This window comes from Nothoprocta perdicaria, unplaced genomic scaffold, assembly GCF_003342845.1.
Source record: "Nothoprocta perdicaria isolate Ctin4 unplaced genomic scaffold, notPer1 scaffold_38, whole genome shotgun sequence".
In the NCBI taxonomy this organism is placed as follows: domain Eukaryota; kingdom Metazoa; phylum Chordata; class Aves; order Tinamiformes; family Tinamidae; genus Nothoprocta; species Nothoprocta perdicaria.
The window spans coordinates 1,455,728-1,470,225 of NW_020455621.1; the positions used below are offsets into that span (position 1 = coordinate 1,455,728).

At 37.1% G+C, this 14,498-nt stretch overlaps 1 protein-coding gene across 1 annotated transcript in view; it reads left to right on the forward strand.

The window, feature by feature from the left end:
• Positions 1–14,498, forward strand: part of PDE10A (phosphodiesterase 10A) — a 168,028-nt gene that overhangs the window by 117,806 nt on the left and 35,724 nt on the right. The window contains 4 exon segments of the mRNA XM_026044735.1: positions 6,595–6,735; positions 9,157–9,312; positions 11,814–11,864; positions 13,259–13,317. Coding sequence (XP_025900520.1) covers positions 6,595–6,735; positions 9,157–9,312; positions 11,814–11,864; positions 13,259–13,317 — 407 coding nt within the window.

Sequence of the window (14,498 nt, forward strand, 5' to 3'; positions counted from 1 at the left end):
TTTTCCTGTGTGTGCATCGCTCTGCAAGAATTGTGTAGTGGGAGAGGACTGTGGAAGGAAGGGAGATATGGATAATGATCAGATACTTTCTCACAAGTGTTTTATTTTTTTTTTTTTAACCCTTAGTAATGTGTGTTGTAACTACATCTAGGGACCTAAGGATCAAAATGCAAGTGAGGGCATCAACTCTTCCTTGTTGTAGCTCCTGCTATAAATATGTATAGGTACATTTGTGTCTATTTAAAACCACAAAACAATACCTGAAAATCTTGATGTGCGTTAAGGATCGTTTTTTAAATCTGAAATTTCCATAGCTGCATTTGGCCTAGATTAGATTACGAGTCTCTGATAAGGACAGATTTTATAGAAATTTTAAGTATTTACAAAATAAGAAACTTAGCTTACCATGTGCTATTATTTCTTTGTATTGAAGGAAKAAAATTGCTCTAAGAGCTATTTTTAAGTGGGTTATTAAAAGTTCAGGGTAAATCTTTTTTCAATTCAATTATTGATATGGACATCACTTCCCTTACTTGAACGTTACATTAGAATATTATTAAAACATTTGCTTTGAAGAAGTGAAAACTTGCTTGCGTAATGAGGGGAAAAAAAGCCCCTGTATTAGCTTGTCCTTCGGCTTTGAGAGGAGCATTGGTTTTTACAGGAGCACCTCATGTCCCTTGGAGTTTACCGAGATGAGGTCTCTGATTGCAGGTGGTGTAAGTGCACTGCAGGATTCAAAAGGAAAAAGTCTTGTCGCTTTTGACTTCCATGAGTTTACTAAAATGTGTATGCTCCATTTATAAAGTTTCTCCATAGCCTTGTTTGCTTTTTCTCTTTGGAAATCCACAAAGCTACAACTTAACTTGTGTTAGATTAGGATAACAGTGTAAGGACAGGAGGTTTCTGGCTGATGCGTTCAGGGGCTTGGGTTAAGTGAATTTCCTTGCAGTGGAAGCTGCCATAGACCASTTACACGTTAGAGAGCGTTTCCTTACTCAGCCATTACTCACACTTGGTGCCAGAATGAGTGTGGATAATACTGCTGTTCTAGTGACCTTCTGGTTGTTCAGGTTGCTTGGAGGTGGTYGCAGTCCATACTAAGGGTATCCTGACACCATGACTCTACTTCTTAAATGATTGTCCACAAGCAGATCAGGACCCTTTGCGTGTCTACCTCCATGCATCCCTGTAGAGGAAAGGATTTTGCTTCGTTTCAGTTTTCTGTTTTAATCCCTTGTGGGGGCAAAGAAACTTTTCATGTTACGACCTTAATTGAATATCGTCTTTAAAAATGTCTTAAAGGTTTTACTGGAATAACAGTGTTTGATTGCATGGATATACAAATCTATCTAAGTGTCGTGCTAGCTAGGCATGGATTTAAGCCCATAAGCTGACATCTTTACAAGGGAGTATTTCTAAAATACTCACCAAAGCCCCAGAGTTTCGAAGGCGTTATTATATTAACTGATTCTTCAGATGCTTCTTCTGTGTAGTCCTTATTTGTGTGAGTAATTCGCACATGATGACATTGTGATTCCTACATAAAGATGTATGAGTTGGAATTTAATAGGCATACACTTAAAGCAGCTTTTACTAGATCTTGTGAGCATTACTTATTTCCCAAAACTGTAAATTGCATTGACAAACAGATCATCCTTGCCTCAGATAGGGGTTTACAATAGCTTTATTGTCAGAAATTGTGAGGCCACAAATACGTGCACACAGTTTGTGCTTCAGGGTGTATGTAATTAAGCTGTTCCAGAATTTCTGGTCCCCCAGAAATGGTTGCAGCTTGATGTGCAGTGCCACCTAGTGACTCCGTGGCGGGACTTGAGCTTTAGGAACCAAGGAGCAGCATCTCATGATGGCCAACCATCTACGCGTSTCAGGTTGTCTGGGCCAACCTGAGACGCGTAATTTTCAGCATGGAGGCATCAGGTCTGAAAGGCAAGTCTTTCGTTATCCGCATTTCCAAGTGAGCACTTCTAGTTGAAAGCCACTTTAGAAAATGTTGGTGTTTATCCTTGAATTCCTTGAATATCCTTGAATTCTAATTCTTTTTGTGTGTAAAGTAAAAGAAATATATTGCTTTCTTACTTGCCAGTAAATAGGGATACTCAGCAGAAAGGGAACATTTTTGATGGAGAGGAAGAAATATTTAATGTTGTTCATCACTTTTCAGTAATAATAATAAAAGATCAACAGTGGTCAGGTGGCTGTCATAATTAATATGTGAGACAAAAAGGGAAGACCTCAACTTTGAATTGGGAAATAAGAAATTTGAAAGTATTTTCTGAATTAAATACTTGTAAATTGACAAAACATTTACCATGTGAAGCTAAATAGTGTCTAATGGATCTGAGCTGCCATCTGAAATAACAGAAATGCTAGCTGAGTTACAGGAAAGCTGGATTTAAGGAAATCTAAAGTTTAACCTGGGGGAAGACATTAGAAAGGAAATGGAAAGAATTGTGATGTCCCAGTTCAACTTTGAATCAATACATTTTCAAAATGTATTTTTATTCAAAATTTATTTACAGCCACAAACTGAGGCACCAAAAGTTCCACAGGAACTTAAGGAAACGCTTTTTGACAGTGAGGGTGACAGAGCCCTGGAACAGGCTGCCCAGAGAGGYTGTGKAGTCTCCTTCTTTGGAGATCTTTAAAACCTCCTTGGATGCAGCCCTGTGCCACGTGCTCTAGGTGACCCTGCGTGAGCAAGGGATTTGGACTAAATGATTTCTAAAGGTCCCTTCCAACCTTAAGGATTCTATGGTTCTATGAAAATGGGAGAAAATGAGTGYCAAGATGCATTTTAATGGAATTTTGACCCCTATATCATTTGCTGTTCAGATGGACTGATRAAATATGGTCAAGCTGAAAATTTTACAGGTAGAGCACAGAGCTGTTTGGAAAATTATTCAGGAGACTAGTTATTTGTGGTTCATTATCAGCATGGAAAAATGTGTTGGATAAATTCCCAGATGTGTCTGGATAAAGCAGATGAGGAGAATTGTGTCTTTTCTATACCTAAATGGATAGGGCAAGAGGTATCGGGCTTAGATGCGTAGTAGGAAAAGCCTCTGCAGCTGTGGCTGTACTGCAGCGTGTTGCTGGGGAGGGCTGCCCTGTCCTCATCACGGGAGGTCTTTGAGAACAGTCTGGATAAATCCATTTCAGGAAAAGCTTAGTTGTTTTTGCCTTAAATTAGAGGAAATAGGAGAGAGCAGAGTTAACTTAGCTTTCTGTATCAATGGACTGGTATAACTGTTGAAGTGTTCCTCAATTGTGCAAGTTTATCAGTAAGTTTTCAGGTATGAAATGTGCTTAGAAATTGATGCCAATTTCAGAAAAGTGTGTAAAACAAAGCATTTAAAACATTTAAAAACAAAACAAAAAACTCTGCTAGTTCTTTTACAGCATAGAAGTGCATATCTTCATTTCACAGTTACCTAGAATTTGTCCCTTTCCCAACATATTTCCAATATCATTAATCAATGCAAATCTCCCTAGTATATAGTTATCAGGGTTTTTATTTTTTTAAAAAAAGTATATAACTACTTTTTAAAGCCTTTTTTCCCATTCTTTCTTTAAGCTCAGACACAGTTGCCTGTAGCTCTCCAAGTTTGGAGAGCTCTTGCCTGGAGRTACTTTCCAAATCACTTCTGGTTTTGTTGCTCATCACTGTTTATTGTGATAAGATTTATTTATGCAGAATGGTTGGCCTTATTTACCTGGTCTTTACTTTGTCTGCAAATAATTTTATTGTTCACTGTGTGATATTGCAGTAGACTGCCATGTACTTTATTGAGAGTAAAAATTTGCCACTATTATTGAAAAGAATACGGTGAGTAAATACCATAAAGCAGACTAATATCAACTTGCTTAATTTCAATTTCTCTTTGATGTTGTTCTTTTTATTTCTTCCCAAGCATCAAGTCATACAGCAAAACTATAGTATTAAGGCTTCCATTTATTGCCAATTGAATAYTAAATCATTTTTCATTACATGCTTTCAGAGCCAGTTTTATCTGCAAATCTCACTGTGAAATAAACTCGAGCAGGATTCAGTTGCCCTTACCATCAAAACAGCTTGTTAATGGAATGCTTATCATTACTTCAAGTCTTGTTCTAATGATTAAACCAGGCTGTTATCTTTGCATAAAAAAGTCTGATTAAAAAAAGAAAAGGTTGGTATTTGCCTAGTTATAAGAAATGTTATTAAACAAGAAGACACAACTGTGTAGCTTGTGAAGTTGCAAACAACACATGCATGCAGTTCAAACCTAGGCTCATAAAGCTTAGTTGGATGCTTCCTAGCCCTTGTGGCTTCTGTGGGATTCTGGAGGGCTAGGGCGCAAGAGTCTCTAGAAAAATGTAGTATTTATAGCTATAGTTGCCTTTCTCATTGGAAAAAATGGAGACTGGAAGCATTTGGAAACTGCAGATACTTTCTTGGTATTGAAAGGGTATCTGTCAGGAGCAGTTGATGGTACAGGTTGRGAGACTTGGGTGGCTACTCCATATCTTTTCTTTTACTGATTTTGATCTTTTGCCTCTGTTAAGCATTAGATTTCCACTAGAAAAAAAGAAATTCCTCAGCATGGTGGGATGARTATCAGTAATTCTGCATTCTCTTAGTTGTTACGAAGGGGGCTTTTTCAAACACAGTAAGAGAGATGTAAGATAAGTTCATATCTCATATTTCCTACAGGCTAAGTGCATGGTATAAAAAGCCATGGTACTGTGGCTTACTTGATACATACTAATTTGGCTGTGGATCTGAAAGCTAAGTTTGCTGTGTTTAACTGGTAGTTGACTCTCTTGTTAATACCCTTTAAGAACCAATTAGAGGGTATGTCATTCTTCATTCGTGTGAATTGGAAGACTTGTTAACTCATTGGCACTTAAACTAGGAAGTTTCACTAATTTCAAGAGTTTTGAGTCCAGTTGCGTTGATCGGTCATGTCATAGAAGGCAGCAAAGGAAGGACTTTTGGGGGACTCTACGTTTTGAACAGTATCTAGGAGGCTTCTGCAGTCAGACTCCAGTGCTCTGCTGAGAAAGTACATTTAAAAGCAGAAGTCCTTCACCACTTGTTGAAAAAAAGATAGATAAAAGGATTTCTGGAATTTTCTTTCCATTCTATGGAAAAAGTTTCAGCTTGTATCTGGAAGAATGGGTAATTATCAAAATATCATTATACTGATTTGTTACCCTTGTTGCAGACACATTTAAGGGCCTGCAGAGTATCAGAAACTGAGATAGCATCAGGATATCAGAATATTTTTTTCTTCTYCTTTTTTTAAACATAACATTTTTTTAAGTTGCTGTTAAAAATCATCTCGTTCCTTTCTCTGATTGTCAATTAGTTCTCAGAATCATTACCAGAAATGCAGATTTTTCTTCTCTGTTTTTGAAATAAATATTCAAAACTACCAAGAAAAGTGCAAGCAATAAAAAAAAAAAAAAACACCCAAACTATCCATTTCTTAATTTACTTATGAAACAACATACTACGTCGCTGATATCTGTATGAGAACTTGTGTAATTACTCTTTGAGCTGATGCAGGATAATTTGAATGTAAATATGTGCATATGTGAATTAAAAGGATGCTGGAGTGTTTCATGGCTAGGACACTTTGAAAGATGAGCCCTAATTTTTATCATTTAGTGCTTTTTGAGTATTTTGTAAAGAAAAAGGAACAATATGCAACATGAACTGCTGCTCTTGGAAACAAGTTTTCTTGGCAATTCTGTGACTGTTTAAAAGCAGCTCTCACTTACAGACTGCTTTGTCTTGTGTTATGCGAGGTAAAAGAATATTTTAAAGAGGATGTGATAAGGACATTGTTTTCCAGCACATGACTGTTCCTTTAAGTATATGATTCACCCTAAAATGAATTTAATCCTAGAGTTGAAGGGTGTTTGGCCTATAGAAGGGGTGGCGGGTTCAGCTTTATAGGTGCTTATTTTTCTTTTTGTAGTACAGTAGTTGCAATTCCATGWATTCAGTGGTTGTAACTTGTTTAAAATTTTAGTTTTATAAACCACTTACAATATGTTTCTGGACATAACTTTTATTGTGTGATGTTTTGGTTAGGAAGCAAGTAATATGCTTCTTCCAGTACCACAGAGGAATATAGTCCCTTGGGTTTGAGGCGATGCAGTGCAAGATAGGCTTGAAATAACCTTTTTCTTGGGATGAGATAAACAAGAAGTTTAAACATCATCTCTACTTTTTGAGCATTTTTTTTTTACTAAAGTGCGTTAGTGAATGCATCCTCAGGAGGGTGACAGTCATCTCTGTGACTCTCAATATGATGCGTTATATGTTGAAGAAAAACACAGTCTGACCCTGGTGTAACCAGTGATGGACCTCAACAGAAGAGATCCGCTATGCCACTGGTGCATTTTGRGTGGAATTTCTTAAGATGTTGACAGAGTTGAGCAGAGCTTATCCAGTTACTTCCCGTTGTTATTATATCCTTTATTCAGTATTTGGTTCTGCACATGTAACACAGTAACTCTGTAATGTAGGCAAACTTTCTAATGGCCTTTTCTTTTTTTTCTCTTTTTCATTTTATCTAGAGTCTGTGTGTATTCACACCACCGGGAGCTAAAGAAGGACAACCACGGCTCATTCCTGCAGGGCCCATTGCGCTTGGCACTACAGTATCTGCTTATGTAGCCAAATCCAGAAAAACTTTGTTAGTAGAAGATATTCTGGGGGTAAAAATAAAAGCTTTCTTTTTTTGATGAAATGAATACAATATGTTCTTAGAATATTTTGGTGCTGACATGTTTATTGAGCTGGATATATAATGATATTATTTACACCTGCTCTAYTGCTGAGGAAATAAGCTTGAGTTTGGATTAGCTTGATGGAATAATTTTAGAATTGTTTTCACTTTTAAACTTTTTTTTTTTGTCTTCAAACTTTTTTTGTTGTTAGAGAATAGAACTAATGGTACCACAGCTGCTTGGAAAGAAAGACACTATTAGTCAAAACTACTAGCTTCCTGGTTTTAAAGTATTCTGTGTGCTTGTCCCAAACATAAGATTTCTATATAGTCCACGAGAGTTGATTTAATTTTAACACTTGGCTCATGCTGATGAGGATGTCAGTCAAAATTCTGATTATTAAACAAGATTTTGATCTCTACTTATACTAATGTTAGAGTGCTTAGAATCATTTCAGTAGACCTACAACAATTGTAATCTAATGTAATTGACATTTAAACACAGTCCTTTTCATGTAAAATATCTGATAATTCTGACTTGACTTTCTGATAACTCTTGCCACTCTGTATGTTTGGGTTTCTTTTTTTTTAAGTACATTTTTTCTAGCTGTGCCTCTGACATTATATCAAGCTGATAACCTGTACGTTATGAGAATTGAAAGCCAATTTAAATGCTGTCTTGATTGTGTTCTACTTTTTAAAATTTTGTTCAAAGTAAGAATTTTTGGGTACTGTGACCAAAATGGAAAATCGTTACATGCAGTTTAAAAAGTACTTGTTTAAAAAAAAAAAAAAAAAAAAAGGTCTTCACTGCATAATAAATGTGGGTCACGAGTATACTAAATGCTTAATTTGAGCCCACTTACAATAAAACTCCCCAGAACCCTTTTTGTTTGTAGTAACAGTTGGTACTTCCTGTAAATCATGCACTATGAAGCTTTTGTATAGCCTTAGTCTTAGGACTTAAAGTGTCATTGGTAATTTCCAGTTAATATTGTATAAGGGTTGCATGATTCAATTTTACTTTCTTGATAAAATGAGGGAGATTAAGTGCGTAGGAGTTCTGAACTCTTTGGTGGTTTACAGTATCAATGTATTGTTGACTGAACCTGAGACTAATTTCCTCTTCTTAAGTGATCTTTGCATGGTCACATTAAATATCTCTGTCCATACAAAGTGCAGATACTAGGATGCATGGGTAGGGGCTACCAAAAAGAACCTTAATGTGTACGTTCTCAGAACGTACTTTTGTTGTAAAATTCAAGTTGTGGCTCTCTGCAGAGGCTTTGCTGTCTGGTACAGAGTTCTCTCTATCGGGGCACTGGGTAGTTGCTTATCCCGTGATTTTTGGGTGTGCCTCAGAAATAAAAGGGATTTTTTAGGAGTTGCCTCAACTTTTATGTAGACTAACCAGCCCTTTTCTGTAGAAGCCAGAATTAAAAATTTAAAGCAGGAGGCACATATTGGAAAGTGCTTTTCACACTCTTTTTCTGAGACTTTGCGAGAGGCAGTTGTGTGCATCCCAGCCACTCCAGTTTAGCAGTGAAGGTGCAGATGTGTTGAGGAAGCAGCCTTGAGGAAAAGGGGATGCCTGCCTTTCCTTAGCCCAGCCTGTAGAGATCAGCTGGTTGGAATAAAGTATCAAGGGACTGGTGTGCAACAAAGCGGGTCTAGCCTACCTCAGGTAGGCTGGCTACCACACTGCTGCTAACTGCATACCCACTGACTTGCTGCATAGGTTTTCAGCCATAGGGAGCTAAAGCTGTAAACCCTTGGCCATTCCCTAGTTGGATTAGAAGTTAAAAAATTAAGCCTTCTCTAGTAGCAGCTGATAGAACATGCTAACCTGTGTTTCTGTAACTTTGGAGCAGGTTTACTCGGGATACATAAGCAAGGGAAGGATAGATTCTTGTTCATGCATGTTTTTTCTGGAAACTCGGATTTGTCCTCAGTTTTTGGTTAGGGTTGTAACTGTCTATTACTCAAAACTCKGTGCCAAGCCTTAGGTTTTTGTATTTGTCTTGTTGCAAAGGGCTTCAGGTGCTTGGTAACACTTAAATCTGAGCAGCCTTCCTCATAATTACAGGTGCCTTTTGCTTTCTTTTTACATAATCCAGGCTGGCGTTAGCCAGGAAGTGCTGCCCTTGCTGCCTGTGAGGTTGGAGAAAATCTGCTTAAAAACAAACACCAATTTGAGTGTAATACCATAATCAATTCTAACTGCATCTATAAGTTTATTTGTGTGTGTAAATTATGCAGAGAAAAAAGAAATTGTGAACTTTTTGGTTCTGGTTTGCCTTAGGATTTCATGCTGATTTGATCAGCCAGGAGAGGGAGAAAAGCGTCAATATAACTTTCATATTAATGTTATGATATTTACATTTTATCAAACTATGTTTGCATTTTCTAGGACGAACGATTTCCCAAAGGTACTGGACTGGAATCAGGGACTCGTATCCAATCTGTTCTTTGTTTGCCAATTGTCACTGCAATTGGTGATCTGATTGGTATCTTGGAGCTTTATCGTCACTGGGGCAAAGAAGCCTTCCATCTTAGTCACCAAGAGGTGAGACCCAGTCTTCTGTAGTTTGTTTTAAAATTTCCCACTTCAGGGCAATGTTCAGCACTTCAGACTCCCAAGCTTGCTTCTCTTACTCTTCTTCTGAGTCCTTTTTACCTTATTCAAAACTGATTTTACAATTATTGAAAGTTACTTACTGAAATAATAGTTAATGATTTGTATTTTCAAGAACATTACATACACAGTTATAGGGCATTTAATTTGTTTTATGAAAAAATAGTCCTGAGGATATGATTTGTTTATTGTTCATAAGCTCAAGAAGCTAGTCAGTGCAGAGCAGATGAATGAAAATGTGTATATATGCAATTATATAAATAAATTTCTTTATGTAAGAAGGACACTACCAAGTTACCTCAAATAAAACTTTTCAGTAAAGCTTTATTTTACAGTATGGAATGACCTTTTTTTTTTTTGGTATGGTTTTGTCAAGTATGATTCAGCCCTATAATGAGCCCTATGATTGGAGTTTATGTTGCAAAATTGTAGTAACAGTATAGCAAGTCTCAATCCTAGATCTTACAGGAGGGGAAAATTATTTTAAAACAAAACAGATGTAAAAGAGATTTCACTCATTCACATTCTCATACCCACACACTCACAGGCACCAAGGTGTGTTTTTTCCAGGAGTCAGGYACCAAAACTGATGTATCCAGGTAGTTTCTCAAGGATTCCTTGCAATGTGGTGGAGAACAAGGGATGCCATCTGTAGAGTCATGCCTCCTGCTTTCTTCTTAAGTTGACAATCGTGACATTGCTACATGCTGTTCCTAAAGCCCTCTTCCTCTTCTGGTGCCTCCAGTCTGGATATTTTCATTCATATCATCTTCACATTTCAATCACAGTTCCCTGCCTTATGTGATTTATTACTTAAGGCCTGTGGATGGCCGTGTGTGTCCATCTCACRTTCTTATGTGTTGTTAGTCATGCACAAACAAATAAGAAAACAAAGTTCATCACTCAAAGGCTGCAAGTACTTTAAAGGTTTCAAAACCTTTATGTACCATCTCCTTATAAGATGACTCAAAAAGGCATCATTTCTCTCTGTACCCTTATTTTGAAGGGAAGGGAATTTGAATTCAAAGACTAGAAGGAGCTGAGGTGTATTTCAGATGTATTGTCTGTACAGTACAGGATGCACCATGGCCCATATAGGCTCTTCAGGTTAGCCATAAGAAAGAGTAATTATTTTGGGAGAAAAAATAGAAACTTTTGTCCATAGAGGAGATCTTCCTAGAYAGGAGAAAAAGAAGCGCAGAATTTGTCTGTTATATATTCTGTCTGTCAATAAACCAAGTGGTCTGATCTGATGCACATGATTGTATGTTGGCTGGGCAGTCAGGACATGTGTAGCTTCAGCCTTGGTGTGACACCTGGTTTCTTCTCTCCAGCAAGTAGAAGTCCTKGTACAGGGCTGAGATATTGTGGTGATGCCCGTATGTCACAGGGCAAAGGACAGGACTTCATACAGAGCTGGGCTTCATTAATTCTGCTACTTAGACATAGTTTGTTTATTTTAAAGTATTTTTCTATATAATAATTACCATTACTCAATCTGAAATTCATATAGGTTTCAGATATGCATTGCTTAATGCAAAGCATCTGTGTATCTTTTGTTATATTTAATACCTTCCTTAAGCTAATTGATGTTGTATTTGTGTGTATATATATGATTATTGAATAAAAATGTTTAATTAGTAAATTAAAAATATTTGAAGGTCACTTTGTGGGCATTCTGAAACATTCTTTTTCAGATTTCAGGAAGTCTTCGGATACCATTAGTAATTTTTACAAAATGTGCACAATATGTTCTGTYGAAAAAATGTACATTGGGAGGATGCGCAGCCTCAGACCTCTTGCACTTCTGTCCCCTCTGTTCCCATAAAGCTCATGTGTTTCAAGGACAGGAGATTATGCATGGTAGCACATCTTGGTTAACTGCAGTTTACGTGACATTTGTTTGAAATGTTGCCTGGAAACTGGCATACTTAAAACACTACTCTTGTGCTGAGTGATGAGGTCTGGTTTTTCTGCAACCAAAATAGTAGTGAAAGGACGAGTGGCTGTTAGAGCTGCAAGCAGTTGTGCCTGTGAAGGTGAGGCCCTAGGAAGATGCTAGGGGGTATTTTGCTCTATGACTGATTCCTTTCAGCAGTGTATACAATGTCCATACAATTTTTAAAGCCCCTTGAATTATGGGAGGGTTGTTTTTAGTTTTTATATTCCTGAGCTGATGAAGAATGTTGATAAGCATCATTGCACCACAAAAAATGAGGATTATTTTCCTGTGGCTGAGTGCACCTTACTGAAATCGAAATACCCACAAGTATACTGCAACTTGCACAGAATAAGTGACTTCCCACAAAATGTTGCCACTTGTCTTTGTCTGAAACAGCTCCATAAGTTTATTTAGCAATTTGATAGAGAAACCTATGATGTAACTGGTGTGAAATTTTCATCWGAGTTCTGTTTTTCCTCTTTTGTTTCAGGTTGCAACTGCAAATCTTGCATGGGCTTCAGTAGCAATACATCAAGTACAAGTGAGTGTGGGTTGCTTTTCTTGTTTACATTGTGTAGAAATGTGCCTTATATTCCCTGTTAAATAGTGGTCTGTACTAAAAAGAATAATTTTCCCTGTTAAATAGTGGTCTGTACTAAAAAGAATAATTTAAACCCCTTCTTGTGATATGGCAAAAATATGCTAATATTTCTGGTGTTCTTTGAGCTGGTTTTCCTCACTTGCAACTATGAATCAAATGGTTTAACAAATCATTTTATTAAAGGAAAAAGGAACTCAATGAAGTAGAAAATTGTTAAAATAGAATTATAACAGTTTCACGGTCTATACTTGGGAGGAGGCAACTGCTAGGCCACCTGGTAGCTTCTTTTCTTCCCACAGTAACTCAGTTAGAGGTCACTAGGTTTAGCTGGGTGCCAAAGCCTGTTCTAAGCCATCCCTGCTAACCGATTATTGGTGCCCTATCTCCTTCCCCTGCGGATGCCTCATGCCTAGCTGCTCTAGCAAACCCCGGCACAGGGTTCATGTCTCCSCACAGGGTTTCGAATTTTGGTGACAGAAGACAGGAACAGTGAAAACAGCCCAATTGTACCTGGTTACTGTATTATATACAAGAGTCGGACGTGCGGATGCAGCTTGTCATCTTTGGTGGTTATTTATAACTGTATTGCGCAGATACAARATATAAATCATACTTCATTGTGTAAAAAATGCAGTGGAGGCTTGCTTTCTTTTTTTAACCTTCATGTTTGATTTAGTAATGCACAGGTGTTCAAGTATACTTTTGATACAAAATACAAAATTCAATGAAGGAAAAATACAGTTCAGAGCTTTGTTTTATCCAGTACTTTGTTTTTAGAGTATAGTATGCATACATTATTTTTAGTCTTCATATTACAGTTGATTTCTCTGAAAGATAAGCATACATTATTTGCCTTTATTGAGAAAAAGGTTTAGGCAAGCTTGTCTGATTTCCTCCTCCATTTGTGCCTACGTGCGCCTTTGCAACCTGGAAAAACAGTGGTAAAAGAGTAGGGTAAAGAAGAAAGCAAACAAAATATTTACCGTTCTCAGCAGAGCTGAGGATTTGGATGAGGAAGTAGAGTTAAGTTGATTTTGTAACCACATTGAGGGCAGTCTGTGAGAAAGCACATACAAATGTAATCACCAACATGTTTGAAAGAGAATTAAGAAAGGTGTTATTCACATCTGACATTTGTAACTCAGCAGATAGTCAAGATTGAAGCCCAGTGCACAATGCTAGCTTTGTAAGAGATTTTATGTACTGCTGTAATATACATATATTTCTAGAGGTTATTTTTTAATATGTGTTAAACAAGTAGACTACGTGATTTCAGCTTCCCTCTTGCTTCAGTGTTCTCTTGGAACAAACACTAACACGATCTGCACTTCCAGGTGTGCAGAGGCCTTGCCAAGCAGACTGAACTGAATGACTTCTTGCTTGATGTATCGAAGTAAGTGTGATTTTTACCCTAATCTCATCARTATTTGTTTGTTTTTTCTAACTCAGCTTCTCTAGTTCACCTGATTTGCAGTGTAGCCCACACACAGATGCTATACACACCCCAGTAGGCAGGCAAACTTAAGCACAAGGGCAAGAATCAACAATGTGGATGGCAGTAGTGCATCTCTAGTGGTGTTATTTTTATTTTGATATAGGGAGAAAGTGGAACATCCAGCTACACCTTACAGAATTTATTTGCTGTTGTGTGTTTTTTTTTACGTATTTTCTTGGAGTTAAAGATAGGCGTTTATGGAAAAGGAACAAGTAGGTTTCCTATCTCCTCTCTTTCTTATCAATTTTAGAAGGCTCGCATGGATTTTTACAAAAAAGATATATTGCTTGCTTCACCCCTTTTTTATTTTGATTTATATATACACTCACATATACACTCACATATACACTCGCATATAAATACACGTGCACACACTTGCATATGTATATATCTTTCAAGGCTATAATCTTGAAGAATCAGAGCTGCCATGCAACTATTTTTCCCTTTTATTTTCTGGAGGCTCTGTTTTCATTTTGCAAGAACTGTCATTCTGTGTGGTATGTTTTCTTCTAATTATTTGTCATGATAAAGGAAAACCTTAAATTGAAAACCCAGGAAAAATATGAAAGATTACTTTTAGTCCTGTGAAGTCAATTTAAAATGTCTTAGATAATCTATTCTTTGTGCGTCTATCATTATCTTAAATAGTAGAGATGGCCAATAAATTAAAGGACAAAACAAAGTTGTAGCTTCAGTAAATCAGCGAGTCTGGTGTGCTTGCAAGATTTTATCAGTTCATGAAGGACTGACAACACTGCAGAATAGTGAATGGATGTATAGTGTTGCAAACCCTTTCTCTGAGTCCTGATCAACAGTTCTTAAATGGGTGAGATTTAGCAAACAACCAGGTTTCCCTTGCTGCTGGTCAGAAAGGCAGGTAGCTGAATGGCCTCTGCTGAAAAAGAGGGAAGCAATTTAGTCTTTGCAAGGAGGGCAAACTGGCTAAATGCATATGCTTTCCCCAGGTTACTCCTAATAATGTCATTTCTTTTTCTTTTTCTTTTTCTTTTTCTTTTTCTTTTTCTTTTTCTTTTTCTTTTTCTTTTTCTTTTTCTTTTTCTTTTTCTTTTTCTTTTTCT